We start from the raw sequence: 18,746 nt of genomic DNA on the forward strand, positions 1-18,746 counted from the left end.
ATCGGGCTGAGGTATAGTACCTGATGGTGTGAATAAGTGACTATTCAGAAGATTAGCTGTGGTCTGGGCTGGCAGCACAGATACACAAACAAATTGTAAATTAAAGGTCAGGGTAGGCAACAGGCACCAAGAAAGTCCAGAATACGGCGCTGAAGTAAGGGAGCACATAATTAAGAATTGTTACAAATACAAGCAAGGGTCAGAACCAGGATACACAACTTACTGGTACTATATCGAAATGACTAATGACTTGCAGAAGTATGCCTGATATAGTAGGAAGTTGCTGGTGATTTGTGGAAGACCTGATAGAGACACATGCACTGAACCTTTAAGAGGAGGGACAGGAGCATGTGCACTCCCTATTGGATGGCAGCAGGCCATGAAGGATGATGGCACTCGATGGTGGACCCAGGGACACGTGTAGTGCATCATGACCTAGAGATTCTCAAAAATAACTATTTTTTTTCCTCTGCTTTACAAAACAGTCCCATCTCATCGCCTATAAATAGTCATAAGTTACTTATTTAGTTTAGTTTTTGAAGTTTAGAGTACACTTAAAAGTGGAATCTAAATCACTGAGCCCACACAAACATTACATAGGATGTTTAGTCAGGTTACAGATCTCTATAGGATGAATGCATCCAACATGTTGTCATACGATGAGATGAGCTGAGTCTTCTGGATTGAGAGTTTGGAGAAGTTTCAATTTTTTATTTGTGCAGTGTTGGGGGACAACCAGCAGAAAGAAATCACTTATATTCTAAATATTGTAAGCCTACATCTAAAGGTCCTTGCTGGTGAGTAAAGATAAAGTCCCCTGGTGCAACACCAAGTCACGACTGACTCCTAGGGTGACATCACATTGTGATATTTTCCTGGCAGACTGTTTTTCGGGGTGGTTTACCATTGCCTTCTCCTGAAGCTGGGTACTCATTTAACCAACCTCAAAAGGATGAAAGGCTGAGTCAACCTTGAGCAGGCTATCTGATCCAAGCGGGGACTGAACCCTCAACCTTCAGGTCGTGAGTGAGAGCTTAGAACTGCATTTCTGCAGTTTTAACACAATCTTCTTTAATTGACAATCATACAATTGATGAAAACAAAATGGGTCAACTAGGGGAGCGTGGCCAGCAACCAACATGGAGAGTCGCACGTGAAAGGAGCTCCCCAGGGGACACATTAATCCTGCTAAAATCCTGGCCTTAGGGTGACCTAATCGGAAAACAAAGACTCCTAAAACCTGCTACAGGAGACTGAGACGGAACTGGGGCGGACTAAACCCCCTGAACGTGCTGCAAAGTGGCGTGGACCGGCCCGGAGGTGAGACCGCGCCAACGCCCTGCTCATTTCCCACCACTGCCGACATTCGGAGCGGCGGCTCCGGAGACCTACCTCGCCTGGAGACCGAGCCGAGCGGTGGAGTAGCCCTTCCTCCTCGCCCTCCGAACACGGGACTGCGCACGTGGAGCCGGCCCGCCGGTCCGGACCGTCCGATCGGCCGCTCGAGACCCCCCCCCTCCTCCCCCACGGCTGTGGGGAGAGCGCTTGCCGTCCCGACCGGGCGCTGCAGGAGGACGCACGCTCCCACACCTCACCGAAAAGCCTCCTCTTAGCTTCTTCCCGGATCAGCTTCCCTGCCGCCGCTGTGGGCGCCGCTGCTGGACTGCTCGAACCTGTCCGCGGGAGGTGTGCAGGCGGCCTCCCTGCCCTCTGGTGTGTGCCGCGCGCGCTGCCGGTGGCCGAATTTTTATTAACCCCCGCGCTCCTGGACGGCACGGCGCCCGGGGCTGGTCACCTGCCGCGGGATCGTGGCCTCCCGTGCCCGGCCGAGCCGCCCATCCTCCTCCTGAGACGACCCGGCGGCTATATAACCTGCGGAGGACCTGATCTGGTGGTCCGAGCGGCCCGGCTGGTGCCCTCCCCCTGCTGCCAAGAGGACACAACATGCTGAGTCCAGTGGTGCGGCAGCCCGAGTTACCCCGACGCCTGCAGCTGGACTTGACGGCTCCTCAAGCCACATTACCCCCGACCACTCGGCGAAACCGAGACCCCCTGCTGCCGCGGAGAGGCGAAATTGCTGAGCGACCCGGCCGCAGCCAAAAGAGGGGCGCCAGGCATCTGCTCCCTTGCCACGGTTTGCCTGCCGCGGGGCCGCCGGGGACCGCGATTCAGCCAACCATCTGACATCCTTATCGCCGCGGCGGGCGCAGCCTATTACACCCAGCTGGACGCCGGGAGTGGGGAGATCCACCGACCGTAAACCGGCCCAGCGGAGCCGGCGACAAAACCGTAAGTGGGGACAAAGGTCGGGGGACAACACCTAGCAGTGGCACGCCGCCGTGTTAGACGCCAGGTGCCCGGAGAGGAAAAGCCCGAACGGGGGAATCCCACCCCTCCGAATTAATTTGGACTTGGAGTTAACAACATATAAAAGTCCCCCGCCATTCTAAGACTCTCCCCCCCGCGTCTCTGCGGTGACCCCTATTTGCCACAGGGGAGACCGCCAAGACTCGACGGCCCCCCGGCCGAACTATCCGAACTGACCTGAGCCATAAACAACATCTCCCCACATTGGTGACACATTCCACCGGGGCGCCAAACTCCAAAAAAATGGTGGTGGCTCCGTGACAGCAAGGCTCCCGCAGATATTAGCAATTTATATACCCCATCAGAACCCCTACAAGACATCTGATAGGCTAACCAGCCCTACAATCAAGTAATCTTTCTCAGAAACACTCATACGCTCATACCGCCAAAGAAACCGCTTACGCTTTCAGTTAAACACGTTAAACAACTGCCCGTGAACATGAGCACACGCGCAAAAAGCAGCTCTGCGGCGGAAAGATTAAAAGAATTCTCACGCACCGAAACTCCAGACCACACTCCTCGAGCGATGCGACCCGCCCAAACAAAAGAAACCGATGATATATCTGGGCAGCCACCGGAGCCAACAATGCGCCAACTCCTGGAAGCAATTAACACCTGCAAGTCCGCCCTCACAGACAAGATAGAAGAGGTCAAATCAGATGTTATTCTCCTGAGACAAGATTTACAAAAAATGCGCGGCAGGGTGCGGAAAATGGAGAACCGCATCTCGAATGTTGAGGACTCCCTGCGTCCAATCCCAGCTGCAGTAAAAAAAAGCCATAGGAACAGCGGAATATTGCCAAGCTAAAACCGACGATCTTGAAAATCGGGCGCACCGCAACAATCTACGTATAATCAGCCTACCTGAGAAGACAGAAGGCTCACAACTAGAACTGTTTGCGGAGAACTGGCTGAAATCATTGCTGGGCGAAGACGCCTTCTCTACTCACTTTACCGTGGAGAGAGCTCACCGCGTCCCGGCGAAACCACCACAGCTGGGCGCACCCCCACGCCCGTTCCTGGCAAGAATTCTTAATTGCAGGGATCGCGACGCCGCCCTGCGTCAAGCCAGATTAAAAGGCCCACTTACACACAACAACTCAGTGATATCCATCTTTCCTGACTTTTCTGCGGACTTGCAAAAACAAAGAGCTACCTTTATGGAGGTCAAAAAGAAATTTAAAGATAGAAACATTTCCTATTCAATGGCATATCCAGCCCGTCTGCGCATTGTCACAGAGGGAAAAGTGATTTTTCTACATTCCCCTACTGAAGCTCTGGAATGGCTCAGAATGCATCCGGTGTCACCAAAAGGCGCTAATCCATAACATGTATAGATATGTATACTAACTTGAAATGTGGCTGAAAAGCTCTATTATCCCCCTGACCTACTGGTGGTGTGCCGGCCGTCCACGCCGCGAACTTGTAGCCCCGGCCCCCCCAGGTCTCAACGCTACTCCAACCTGATAATTTAAATCCACCAGATAAAGTCAGCCACCCATAGGCCATTGGGATCCTTTCCCCCCCAGCAACACCAGCTACCTACTGATAGTTTGTAGCTTAAGTTTTTCATTGTCTCCTGTCTTTAGATTTACCGGAAGCCTAATTTAGTATTCCTACGTTCATATTCAGACAGGATGCCAATAGCTAGAGGTTTAAACTGTTTTGAGACAATTATTGTTATTTGTTCTGAGCTGTCTATGCCGATGATCCCCACTGCTCTGTACTCGCAAAGTCCTCTCCCTCCCCTCCCCCCAATTGTAAGGGCACCGATTGTGATTTATATTTACACCGCATCAATGTCTTTAAAATACCTTAGCTGGAACGTGCGCGGTCTCGGCACAGCCCTCAAGCGCAGGAAAGTCTTCTCCTTTATCAAACAAACCAGCCCCCATATCGTGTGCCTGCAGGAGACCCACCTCACCAGGGACAGGGCCGATACGCTTAAGAAACCGTGGGTACAATGGCGGCCCACTCCTTTCACACCTCCTCCTCCAGAGGCGTTTCACTGCTTATACACAGCTCTATAAGATGGAATCCTATTAATGTCCGTAAAGACCCGGAAGGTAGATCAATATTCGTGTATGCCGAAATAGACTCCAAACCTTATGTCATTTTATGTATCTATAACCCACCACACAATAATCTCTCCCTCCTTCAGGCGGCCGTGACCTTCGCACACCAATACCCCTCAGTAGGAGTACTCTGTATGGGAGACTTTAATCAGGTAATGGACCCGACCAGGGACAAATTTCATGCCCTGGCTAACACAACCACAAACACTAACTCCTCCCTCCGGCAGACGACCGAGAGCGTGGGCTGGGTCGACCTCTGGCGGTTGCATCACCCCGACACCCTGGAATACACCTGCCACTCCCTAGGTCATAACTCCCTCTCAAGAATTGACTATATATTCAGCTCCAGGGAGGTGGCGATGTATCTCTCAGATGTAACACACTGTCCGCGGGGAATATCGGACCACAGTCCGATACTTCTAACACTGAAATTTCCCCAACTCAAAATTCTTCCCACCTGGAAACTACATCCGTTTTGGCTCAAACTTTTAGGCCCAGATGACCAAAATCCGTTTCACATATCCCTCTTTTTAGATGCCCATAACAACAACACCCACCCGGCTCTGAGATGGGATACCCTTAAAGCATACCTTCGGGGGTTCCTTAAATCAGCCATTACATATATCAAACAAACGACAGCCCAGGCGGACAAAGAGATAGAAGTCAAGACACTTGAGGCAGAAAAGACTTATATTGATAACCCCACAGACTCTAACAAAGAGGCATGGCTCAGCTGCTCCCACCTCTACAAACACCAAATTCACGCCAAGGCCAAGCGTAAATTATTCTTTGTGAAGCAATACTATTTTGAACTGGGTAACCAATCCAGCCATTTACTAGCTAATCTGATTAAACACGAGAAACACTCAAACACGATCCTTAAGATAAAAGATCAATATGGCAAGGAGCTGACTGAAGCCCCAGTCATCACCAATCGCTTTAGAGAATTTCACGCTAACCTGTATAGCTCACCCACAAATTTCACTAAGGCAGAAATCCTAGATTACCTGAGCGACCTGACTTTTCCAACACTGTCCGAAGAACAGGTGGAATTCCTGGAGGCCCCAATCACCCTAGACGAAATCCGGCAGACAATCCGGGACATGGCACCTAACAAAGCCCCAGGCCCCGACGGCCTCCCGATTGAAGTATACCGGAAATACGACGAGCAACTGGCCCCGCTGTTATTAGAAACATTACAACAGGCCCAACTAGACCAATCCCTCCCACCCTCGTTCTATGGAGCATCTATTATAGTTATCTTGAAACCAGACAAAGACCCTACAGACTGCAGCTCTTACCGGCCCATATCCCTGGTAAACGCCGATTATAAAATCCTAACAAAACTCCTGGCCACAAGACTAAACCAAGTAATCCTATCTATCATACACCCTGACCAGACTGGCTTCATGCCAGGAAAGTCCACGACAATCAACATACGGAGAGTACAGACAGCGATTCAACTGGGCAAACAGTTTAACATGCCCTGGGCATTGGTCTCACTGGACATAATGAAGGCCTTTGATTCATTGGAGTGGACTTTCCTCGAGGCCTGCCTGGTTCGTTTTGGGTTTGGCCCCCAATTCTTACAATGGGTCAAAACCATATACAAATCGCCAAGCGCTAATGTAATAGTAAATGGCATTCCATCCACCGAGTTCCGCCTCGCAAGAGGCACCCGTCAGGGCTGCCCGTTGTCCCCGGCACTATTTGCTATAGCTATCGAGGCCATGGCAATTCGGTTGAGAAGTACCCCTGAAGTAGCCGGCGTTGAATGGGCGGGCCTTGAAAGCAAAGTGGGCTTATACGCGGATGACACAATTCTATTTTTGTCAGATCCTATAACCTCCTTCTCCTACGCTATGTCCCAAATCAACAAATTTTCCCACCTATCTGGTTTACATGTCAACTGGCCCAAGTCCACAATTCTATACACAAATCTCAACCCAATAACAGACCCGTGTGTCACCAGATATAATCTAGCCGTGGTCTCCACATTCAAATATTTAGGAATATATATGTCCCGAAATCAAAATAACGCTATAAAAGATAATATTGACCCACTGCTGGGAAATGTCAAAAATAAACTCGAGCGATGGTCTAAACTACCGCTTTAGGTAGCCGGCCGTATAAACCTGATAAAAATGGCCATTCAACCTAAATGCCTGTACATACTACATCATATGCCAATAATTGTACCCAAACACATCTTCCAAGCCCTCAATTCCCTCATTACATCTTTTATTTGGAACTCCACACGATCAAAGCTTAGTCTTTCGACCCTACAGAGACCGAAGGAGCAGGCTGGAATGGCGCTTCCAGACCTGCATGTATATTACCTAGTCGGACAGCTGCGTAACGTTCGGAGCTGGTTCCTAGAACGGGAAATGCCCATCGCTGACCAGTACCTGGCTAAACAAGTTTAAGGTAACAACCTTTTAAGCTTCCTGGAATTCCCAGAACATACCAATCCCTCCGATACACTGCCACTTCATAAACTTGCCTTAAAGGTGTTGAAGGAGGCTAAGGCCATCCAACAGTACAAAGGAGTAATGTGTGAACTTCCCTTATGGAACAATCCCGGCCTTAAGGCCCTGCAGTCGGTCCCAGACCCCCAATATTGGAGATTTTTTGGTGTGGTGTCAGTGGGAGACGTCTATACGGACGGGAGCCTCCTTACATTCAACCAACTACGGGAAAAAATACAGTCCCCACAACTTCAGCTGTTTAGATACTTTCAGCTGAGGCATGCCCTGAACTCCCAATTCCCACCTCCCTCCACAAGCATATCCAGATTCCCCACAATCGGCATTCTCAGATCCCAGGGTCCCAAGGGCCTAATCTCAGTGCTCTACACGCACCTCCTCTCAGCAAAAACCGACCATAACCCGCCCTCAGCTTACGATAAATGGAAGACTGCCATCCCGTCCTTATCACCGGAAGACTGGACAGATATATCTGAATCCCATCTCTTAGTCTCCCCTGCAGTCAACAACAAATTGATTCAGCTATATATTATTCACCAAGCATACCTCACACCCAGCCGTCTATATAAAATGGGCAATTCCTCCTCAAACTCCTGTCACAGATGCCGTCAGCCAGAGGCTGACTTCTGGCATCTGATTTGGGACTGCCCTCTGGTAAACGGATTCTGGTCTGAGATTGTATCCTTCACAAACTCACTATTACCATCCCCCCTTAAAATTGGGATGGACCCCAAGACGATCCTATTTGGCCTACTGGAGGAGGAGGAGTGGCCGCATCACACTCGCATTTTTCTACAGAAGATCTTATTTTTGGCACGCAAAACGATAGCCACCTACTGGATGGCGGCGGGAACTCCCACGATCTCATGCTGGGTTCGGTCGGTGAACACAGTAATCTCCTACGAGAAAATTATCTACCAAAATAGAGGATGCCCAAACAAATTCCAAAAAATATGGGATATCTGGCTGGATACCAACTCCACCTTATCCGCGGACTGAATTCCCAGACTCGTACCCCTTTTCTCTCCCCCTCCCTCTCCCCACTTGTACTCCTGTGCCCCCCATTTACCTAACAAATAGCAAGAGCAGAGCTTTAATTCACAAAGAGTTCAACCAATCGGCATGGGCGGCTCGGGTTTATCGGTTAAAGTTTATTGTTATTTACAAGAAAAAATATACAAGGAAAATGTTATGTTATTATGTCTAAGCAAGTTATAGCACAGTATGTACCTTATGTAACATTGAGACTTTTTTCTACATGACTTTACTATGTACTGTGCAAATTTTTCCTTAATAAAGAAAATAAAATTTAAAAAAAATGGGTCAACTAGATATCCTGTCAATGTGCCATTTTTTAGTATGTAAAAATGCTATGTAAGACCAGAGGTGATAAGGCATAGAGGTCATAAGAAATGGAGGAGATGAGACATCAATGAGATAAGCCATGGAGAAAAAAAAACATAGCTGTCATTAAACATGCATGAAATAAAACATGAAGGTGGTTTATAGTATGTATGTCTTAGAAGATGTCACTCTCCTGAGAATCGGGGAAGCTATAAGAGAGGCACTGAGTCAGGCATTTTCTCAACAAAGGATAACAGCTATATTAAATTTTGAAATCCCCCGTCTGCTGAAAGAGCTTCAGAACATTGCCTGGGACCAAGTGACAAGACACACAGAAGTCCCAGCAGTGGTGGACAGGTGATGTACATATTATTTTTACTTTTTACACCAGCTAGGGATGATTTTCAGGGAAGGGCTTATATTTCAAGCCCTTCCCCAAAAAGCACTGCGGGTGTTGCCTGCATCCCATTACTTTCAATGGAGCTGGCGGCTGTAGCTCCAGCCGATTGAAAGCAATGGGCAAAGAGCTTCAGCCACCCACATTTTACACATCTGTGCAGCACATTTTTTTTGCGCAGCACAGCTGCGCTAAAATACACGCTCGTCTGACTGAGCCCTTAGTGTGTAATGGTGACATGTATGTTCTCTGCCCATGTGCAGAACCTTACATTTATCAGTGTTAAACCTCATTTGACACTTTTCTGCCTAAGTTTCCAACTTAATAAAAGCTCCCTGTACCATATCAGTATGCCCCATTATTAAAAATGGAACATAGTAGGTGCGTGGCCTGTTTGGTCAGTGTAATGGAAAAGTATATCTTCCCAACTTCAATGGTTAACAGTTGTAGAGAGTCCAGTGCTGCCAGCTAAGTGGCTCATGTGAATGCTACTTTGATGTGATGGTGAGTATAGCCATTTACTTGTGGCCTAGAAATGGCTAGTTGTAAGTGTTGGATCTTTGAAATAATTTTTTTGTAAAATGTTGGGGTGCGTTGGAGGACAGAATTCATTTTAGCAACAAATGTTAGGAAATTCAGCAATTACATAAATTAACCTTAATGATCTATATAGAGACTAAGGGTCTGTAAACAGAGAGCAATGCGCTCTCGATGACAGGTGCTGAATAGAGATGAGCGAACGTACTCGTCCGAGCTTGATACTCGTTCGAATATTAGCGTGTTCGAGATGCTCGTTACTCGAGGCGAGTACCACGCGATGTTCGAGTTACTTTCACTTTCATCTCTGAGACGTTAGCGCGCTTTTCTGGCCAATAGAAGGACAGGGAAGGCATTACAACTTCCCCCTGCGACATCAAGCCCTATACCACCCCCCTGCAGTGAGTGGCTGGCGAGATCAGGTGTCACCTGAGTATATAAATCGGCCCCTCCCGCGGCTCGCCTCAGATGCATTCTGTCATAGTTCAGGGAAAGTGCTGCTGGTGCCGGAGCTGCTATAGGGAGAGCGTTAGGAGTTATTTTAGGCTTCAAGAACCCCAACGGTCCTTCTTAGGGCCACATCTAATCGTGTGCAGTAGTGTGGAGGCTGCTTTTTGCAGTGTTGCACTTTTTTTTTTGTATATCGGCCGTGCAGAGCATTGCGTCCTGCAGTAATTTTACATTGTCCAGGGCCAGTAGTGGTGAGGCAGGGACAGAAGACATATTTAGTGTATATGGGCAGTGGGCCTTTCCAAAAACATTTGGGGAAAAAAATCTATTTGGGCTGCCTGTGACCGTCCTCAGTGTACAGGGTCTCTGCTGGGGGTAGTTGTCCTAATTCATACGCAGCCAGCTAAGTGTTACAGCAGGCTTGCGCAAAATTCTTTTCTGCCTCTGTGTTGCCTCTTACATCACCACTGTATTCCTGTCCACAAGTGTACTGGGTCTCTGTTGGGGGTAGTTGTCCTAATTCATACGCAGCCAGCTAAGTGTTACAGCAGGCTTGTGCAAAATTCTTTTCTGCCTCTGTGTTGCCTCTTACATCACCACTGTATTCCTGTCCACAAGTGTACTGGGTCTCTGCTGGGGGTAGTTGTCCTAATTCATACGCAGCCAGCTAAGTGTTACAGCAGGCTTGCGCAAAATTCTTTTCTGCCTCTGTGTTGCCTCTTACATCACTGCTGTATTCTTGTCCACAAGTGTACTGGGTCTCTGCTGGGGGTAGTTGTCCTAATTCATACGCAGCCAGCTAAGTGTTACAGCAGGCTTGCGCAAAATTCTTTTCTGCCTCTGTGTTGCCTCTTACATCACCGTTGTATTCCTGTCCACAAGTGTACTGGGTCTCTGCTGGGGGTAGTTGTCCTAATTCAAACGCAGCCAGCTAAGTGTTACAGCAGGCTTGCGCAAAATTCTTTCCTGCCTCTGCTGTGCGTTCCGTAAGCGAAGTCAGCCTCCAACCACAGGCCAATAAGCGGCACATTTAATTACAGCGTTCTGTTTCTGCACTGCTGGTAATACACCATGCTGAGGGGTAGGGGTAGGCCTAGAGGACGTGGACGCGGCCGAGGATGCAGAGGCCCAAGTCAGGGTGTGGGCACAGGCCGAGCTCCTGATCCAGGTGTATCGCAGCCGACTGCTGCGGGATTAGGAGAGAGGCAAGTTTCTGGCGTCCCCACATTCATCTCACAATTAATGGGTCCACGCGGTAGACCTTTATTAGAAAATGAGCAGTGTGAGCAGGTCCTGTCGTGGATGGCAGAAAGTGCATCCAGCAATCTATCGACCACCCAGAGTTCTGCGCCGTCCACTGCTGCAACTCTGAATCCTCTGGCTGCTGCTCCTCCTTCCTCCCAGCCTCCTCAATCAATTACAATGACACATTCTGAGGAGCAGGCAGACTCCCAGGAATTGTTCCCGGGCCCCTGCCCAGAATGGCCAGCAATGGTTCCTCTCCCACCGGAGGAGTTTGTCGTGACCGATGCCCAACCTTTGGAAAGTTCCCGGGGTCCGGGGGATGAGGCTGGGGACTTCCGGCAACTGTCTCAAGAGCTTTCAGTGGGTGAGGAGGACGATGACGGTGAGACACAGTTGTCTATCAGTGAGGTAGTAGTAAGGACAGTAAGTCCGAGAGGGGAGCGCACAGAAGATTCGGAGGAAGAGCAGCAGGACGATGAGGTGACTGACCCCACCTGGTTTGCTACGCCTACTGAGGACAGGTCTTCAGAGGGGGAGGCAAGGGCAGCAGCAGGGCAGGTTGGAAGAGGCAGTGCGGTGACCAGGGGTAGAGGCAGGGCCAGACTGAATAATCCACCAACTGTTTCCCAAAGCGCCCCTTCGCGCCATGCCACCCTGCAGAGGCCGAGGTGCTCAAAGGTCTTGCAGTTTTTCACTGAGAGTGCAGACGACCGAAAAACAGTGGTGTGCAACCTGTGTCGCGCCAAGATCAGCCGGGGAGCCACCACCAACAGCCTCACCACCACCAGCATGCGCAGACATATGATGGCCAAGCACCCCACAAGGTGGGACGAATGTCGTTCACCGCCTCCGGTTTGCACCGCTGCCTCTCCCCCTGTGCCCCAACCTGCCACTGAGATCCAACCCCCCTCTCAGAACACAGGCACTACCGTCTCCTGGCCTGCACCCACACCCTCACCTCCGCTGTGCTCGGCCCCATCCACCAATGTCTCTCAGTGCACAGTCCAGCCGTCGCTAGCGCAAGTGTTGGCCGCCACGTATGCCGCCACGCACCCGCACGCTCAAGCGTTAAACGTGCACATAGCCAAATTTATCAGCCTGGAGATGCTACCGTATAGGGTTGTGGAAACAGAGGCTTTCAAAGGTATGATGGCGGCGGCGGCCCCGCGCTACTCAGTTCCCAGTCACCACTACTTTTCCCAATGTGCCGTCCCAGCCCTGCACGACCACGTCTCCCGCAACATTGTACGCGCCCTCACCAACGCGGTTACTGCCAAGGTCCACTTAACAACGGACACGTGAACAAGCACAGGCGGGCAGGGCCACTATATCTCCCTGACGGCACATTGGGTGAATTTAGTGGAGGCTGGGACAGAGTCAGAGCCTGGGACCGCTCACGTCCTACCCACCCCCAGAATTGCGGGCCCCAGCTCGGTGGTGGTATCTGCGGCGGTGTATGCTTCCTCCACTAAACCACCCTCCTCCTCCTCCTCCGCAACCTTTGTCTCGCAATCAAGATGTGTCAGCAGCAGCACATCGCCAGCAGTCGGTGTCACGCGGCATGGCAGCACAGCGGTGGGCAAGCGTCAGCAGGCCGTGCTGAAACTACTCAGCTTAGGAGAGAAGAGGCACATGGCCCACAAACTGCTGAAGGGTCTGACAGAGCAGACCGACCGCTGGCTTGCGCCGCTGAGCCTCCAACCGGGCATGGTCGTGTGTGACAACGGCCGTAACCTGGTGGCGGCTCTGCAGCTCGGCAGCCTCACGCACGTGCCATGCCTGGCCCACGTCTTTAATTTGGTGGTTCAGCGCTTTCTGAAAAGCTACCCACGCTTGTCAGACCTGCTCGGAAAGGTGCGCCGCCTCTGCGCACATTTCCGTAAGTCCCACACGGACGCTGCCACCCAGCGCACCCTGCAACATCGGTTTCATCTGCCAGTGCACCGACTGCTGTGCGACGTGCCCACACGGTGGAACTCTACGCTCCACATGTTGGCCAGGCTCTATGAGCAGCGTACAGCTATAGTGGAATACCAACTCCAACATGGGCGGTGCAGTGGGAGTCAGCCTCCTCAATTCTTTACAGAAGAGTGGGCCTGGTTGGCAGACATCTGCCAGGTCCTTGGAAACTCTGAGGAGTCTACCCACATGGTGAGCGGTGATGAAAGTGATCTTCCTAGTGAGGACAGCCATGTGTTGCGTACAGGTACCCTGGCACACATGGCTGACTTCATGTTAGGATGCCTTTCTTGTGACCCTCGCGTTACATGCATTCTGGCCACTACGGATTACTAGGTGTACACACTGCTCGACCCACGGTATAAGGAGAACCTTTCCACTCTCATACCCGAAGAGGAAAGGGGTTCGAGAGTGATGCTATACCACAGGACCCTGGCGGACAAACTGATGGTAAAATTCCCATCCGACAGCGCTAGTGGCCGAAGGCGCAGTTCCGAGGGCCAGGTAGCAGTGGAGGCGCAGAGATCAGGCAGCATGTACAGCACAGGCAGGTGAACACTCTCTAAGGCCTTTGACAGCTTTCTGGCTCCCCAGCAAGACTGTGTCACCGCTCCCCAGTCAAGGCTGAGTCGGCGGGAGCACTGTAAAAGGATGGTGAGGGAGTATGTAGCCGATCGCACGACCATCCTCCGTGACGCCTCTTCCCCCTACAACTATTGGGTGTCGAAGCTGGACACGTGGCCTGAACTCGCGCTGTATGCCCTGGAGGTGCTTGCCAGTCCTGCGGCTAGCGTCTTGTCAGAGAGGGTGTTTAGTGCGGCTGGGGGAATCATCACGGATAAGCATACCCGCCTGTCAACCGACAGTGCCGACAGGCTTACACTCATCAAGATGAACAAAGCCTGGATTTCGCCAGACTTCTCTGCTCCACCAGCAGACAGCAGCGATACCTAAACAATACGTAGGCTGCACCGGCGGATGGAAGCATTGTTCTCTATCACCATCAAAAACGTGGACCTTTTAGCTTCATCTATCTGTGTATAATATTCATCCTCCTCCTCCTGCTCCTCCTCCTGAAACCTGACGTAATCACGCCGAACGGGCAATTTTTCTTAGGCCCACAAGGCTCAGTCATATAATTTTTGTAAAGAATTTTTATACGTTTCAATGCTCATTAAAGCGTTGAAACTTGCACCTGAACCAATTTTTATTTTAACTGGGCTGCCTCCAGGCCTAGTTACCAATTAAGCCACATTAACCAATTCACCAATTTTTTTGGGCCCTCGCCTACAGTGTAATCCAATTAATTTTTTGCCCACCTGCATTACAGCTGACGTTACATCAGCTGTGCTGGGCACTTCAATGGGATACATTTATGTACAGCCAGTGTGTTCCAGGGAGCCACCCATGCTGTGGGTCCACACGGAATTCCCATTGCGGAGTTGTACCTGCCTGTCACTATTTATTAAAAAACGCGGTCTGACTGGGGCATGCAGACACCTTGACAGAATGAATAGTGTGTGGCACATAGGTTCCCCATTGCTATGCCCACGTGTGCAGCTCCTGATGGCGGTGGCACAGGATTCTATTTCTCATTGCTTCTGTACAGCATTGTGGGCTATCGCCCCGCCCCTTTTAAAGAGGGTCGCTGCCTAGCCGTGCCAACCCTCTGCAGTGTGTGTCTGCGGTTCCTCCTCATGGCAGACGCACTTATAAATAGACATGAGGGTGGTGTGACATGAGTGCAGCTCAGGGACACTTTGGTGTGCGCAGCAGACACTTCGTCGTGCGGGGGGGAGGGGGGGGTTGGGCGGCATGTAACCGAGGAGAAGTGGCAGCGGAGTGTCATGCAGGCAGTAATTGTGCTTGGAGGTAGTGTGGTGCTTAGCTAAGGTATGCCATGCTAATGAGGGCTTTTCAGAAGTAAAAGTTGTTGGGGGTGGGGCACTCTTGCCACTATTGTGGCTTAATAGTGGGACCGGGGAACTTGAGATGCAGCCCAACATGTAGCCCCTCGCCTGCCCTATCCGTTGCTGTGTCGTTCCCATCACTTTCTTGAATTGCCCAGATTTTCACAAATGAAAACCTTAGAGAGCATCGGCGATATACAAAAATGCTCGGGTCGCCCATTGACTTCAATGGGGTTCGTTACTCGAAACGAACCCTCGAGCATCGCGATAATTGCGTCCCGAGTAACGAGCACCTGAGCATTTTGGTGCTCGCTCATCTCTAGTGCTGAACATCAAGATTGGTGATTGTTTGGCTTTAACACAGATCGTTTCAGACGAATGATCATTTGTATCTATGGAATATCCTCACTGTTGTCAGCAGAACCCCATTTACAAAGAAAGACGTGCTTACGGCAATAATGATTTTGTTTGTGCAAGAGGCTATTATTTGATGATTGAGCGTTTGCTCATTTGTTGGGTGATTGGTGGCACATTCAGATGGGCCGATTATTGTGTATTCAAACGTTTAGTTAAATGTTTGTGCTACATGGGGTCTTTTTACATAGGCAGATAATCATTTACCGAGGGAGACATGCAGCCGTTCAGCAAACATTTCTGTGCTCACATAAATGAGCCAATCTGCCAACGAATGAAGGTTTGCTCATTCATCAGCTGATCTTTTACATGGCCCAATAATCGGGCAAGTAAAGATTCTTGTCCAATTATTTGGCCGTGTAAAACATCATTAATTCTTGACTAGGTGGGCAGATCACAATGAAACACTGATGGCTGTGCCCCAGTAATGTGAGGTTGCTGTCTATCCCTCTATTCCCAGTTAGAAATTCTGAAAAATACGGAAAAAACATCCCGTCCTGTAACTTAATTTTGCTTACAAATCCACATAAGCTGAGTTATATAATGTTGTTTTTAGATTTATTTTATATATTTTGTTGGTGTGGAACATTTCTGCAGATGGTTGCCATGCTGCAGGGAAATGAACAAATATCAGGTGATGGAGGCCTCATCAGATATCATATGCTGTAGTTATAAAACACAGACTCCACAGGTATTTGCATTGACGGATCACAAGAACGTGGATGCTGAGCTGCTATAGTCTTCTCTCTGTAAATACAAAGGTTTTTCTTCTTTTTAAGTACAGATTACAAATTGAGAAATCATGAAGCTGGAACTGAAGATCACAAGATTGGTTATTCTGGTCATCACTGGGCTCACCGGGACCTTCATTAACTCCATCATTGTTGTGTTAAACTTCAGATTCTGGAGAGATGTCACCACCTCCAAAAGTTACAATAGATTGCTCTTTGTTATCGGCCTCACAAACACCATCTTACAAGTACACATGATCTTTGACGCTATTTTAGAGACTTTTAGTTTATATTTGCTGCAGGAAAATCTTTTCTCATATATGTTATTTTTTGGTTTCACACTCATTGATGTCAATGTTTGGAACACCACCTGGCTCTCCTTACTCTGCTGTGTTCGGCTGGTTAATTCCTCTTACTGTTTTTACCTTAAGATAAAGGCAAAGTTCTTCTCCTCTCTTCCTCTTCTCATAGTCGGCTCAGTCTTGTTTGCTGTTGCCATTAATTTACCAATAATATGGACAACCAAGTTACATAGAGCTACGAATATAACCGATTCCCCAGCGTCTGGTTACTTTATTATTCTGGATGCTTACTACATTATCTGCAGCTCACTTTTTGGCTTTACTGTTCCCTTCTGTATGACTTGTGTATCTATAGGGTTCAGTATCAGTACTTTATTAGGACACATCAGGAGAATGGAGCGCAGTGACTCCCAACTGACGTCTGCCCAGCTACAGGGACATTACCGAGCCGTCAAGACAATGGTCATACGTGGTTTATTAGACTTTTCATTCTTTTTCATAATAGTCTTAGGAGCTTCTGTCCCATTGATTCTTAATTCGACTGCATACACTTGCCTCTGGTTAGCTGTCCTCATGTATCCCACTTCTCAAGCTTTCATTTTAGTGTTTGGAAATCCCAAATTAAAGAGTGCTGTTTATGGTCTTATGAAGTGTTTAGATTAGAGATGAGCGAACCTACTTGTTTCGAGTAATTACTCAATCGAGCACCGTGATTTTCGAGTACTTCTGTACTCGGGTGAAAAGATTCGGGGGCGCCGGGGGTGGGGTGGGGGGAGGCGTGGCGGAGCGGGGGTAGCAGCGGGGAACAGGGGGGAGCCCTCTCTCTCTCCCTCTCCCCCCCCCCCCACTCCCTGCTGCAACCCTCCCACTCATCCACGACGCCCCCCGAATCTTTTCGCCCGAGTACGGAAGTACTCGAAAATCGCGGCGCTCGGGCGAAAAAGGGGCGTGGCCGAGTAGGTTCGCTCATCTCTAGTTAAGATGAATGTGTTGTGTGCTATAATCGACATTGCATATATGTGATTATGACCACGCTGTCCTCATTAACCCTATCTGTGCTCTCATAAATGCACAGTGAGGTTTGAGCTAAGTGCTAAGGAAGACGGAAAGATTATTCTCAGATTAGGATTCTTCAAAGAGTTGCCTAGACTGTGGTGTCTCTTCTGGTTAAGTCCTCAAAAAAGTACAACATCTTGATCATGGGAGATTTTAACTATGCAAACATTTTTTGGGAATCTCTCTCAGGCAAAAATAATGGGTCCAACTCAAGAGCTCCTGTGCTCCTAGACAGTAATCAAGCTTTTCCACTCCTCCATTCTGCTGCCTGATGTAACTACCTGTGTACCGACCTCTGGCTTTCCTGACTATGCTACTCACCCACTACTCTCTACTGCAAACTGATACCTACCTGTGTACTGACCTCTGGCTTCCTTCACTACCGTACCTGCCCACTCCTTTGTACCGCAAACTGATACCTACCTGTGTACTAACCTCTGACTTCCTTGATTACGGTACCCGCCTGTTCCTTTGTACCACAAACTGATATCTGCCTGTATACTGACTTATTGTTTTTTCCTGACCATGCTATGGATCCGCATAGATTAGAACAAGGGACTCCGATCCTGAACCAGATTGTTACAAAATAATCTCACCCAAAAATGGAGTTCATTGTGGCTACCAAGAGGAAACAGATTTCTGAGCTCCAAGAGTTTTGTGCCACCTACCAGGGAAAGGTTGCTGACCTACAAAAAAAGATAGATGGTTTACAAAGGGAACTTCTAGAAGTGTGTAATTCAGTTTGTGATGTCTGCATGCCATTGCCAGCGAGGTCCAGTGGGAATCGTCGCCAGTACTGAGGGTTCCTTAACCAGTGCATTATCTACTTCTAAATGCACCCTACTCTATTTACCAGTAACAGAAAGAAGGTACTATTTATCATCAACCTTCTCACAGATAAGGCGCTTGCATGGGCCTCACCTTATGTGGAAACAAACAGTAGACTCTTCGACAATCTCAATGCTTTCAACATCTCTATGGATCAAGTGTTTGATGACACAACTCTCTGTGCCACAGCAGAGGATAGGTTACATAACCATGACTAGGGCAAAGCTCTGTTGCTGAATATACTGCAGAAGTTCATTGCTGGATGACTGATACCACATGGAACTTAGCTGCCCTGAAGAATCAATTCCAATGACTACCTGAACCAGTGAAAGATAAGTTGAGACTCCTGATAATTTGGAGGACTTTACTCAGTTATGTATTCAAATTGATCAGAGACTCACTGCATGTAAAAAAAAAGAAGCTGCTGGTATCTGGGAACCACCCAGCCCATTCTTTCAATCAACCAGCATTTAACACCCAGAAAAGGAATGGAATCATACCTGAACCAATGCAGATTGATATCATCAGCAAACCCCTTTCCTTAGCAGAGACGGAAAGGCGTATGGAGAACTATGTCTCTATTGTGAGGGCTTGGAACATTATGCTATTAACTGCCCCAATAAGTTCCAAAAGACTATAGTCTTT

General features: G+C 49.0%; 1 protein-coding gene across 1 annotated transcript; it reads left to right on the plus strand.

The window, feature by feature from the left end:
* Window positions 1–15,986: 15,986 nt before the first annotated feature.
* Window positions 15,987–16,880, plus strand: LOC136578031 (taste receptor type 2 member 119-like). The gene has a single exon (XM_066577938.1). It carries the CDS (start codon window positions 15,987–15,989, stop codon window positions 16,878–16,880), a length of 894 nt encoding a protein of 297 aa, XP_066434035.1.
* The last annotated feature ends 1,866 nt before the right edge of the window (window positions 16,881–18,746 follow it).

Source organism: Eleutherodactylus coqui, chromosome 8, assembly GCF_035609145.1.
Source record: "Eleutherodactylus coqui strain aEleCoq1 chromosome 8, aEleCoq1.hap1, whole genome shotgun sequence".
NCBI classification, from domain to species: Eukaryota; Metazoa; Chordata; class Amphibia; order Anura; family Eleutherodactylidae; genus Eleutherodactylus; species Eleutherodactylus coqui.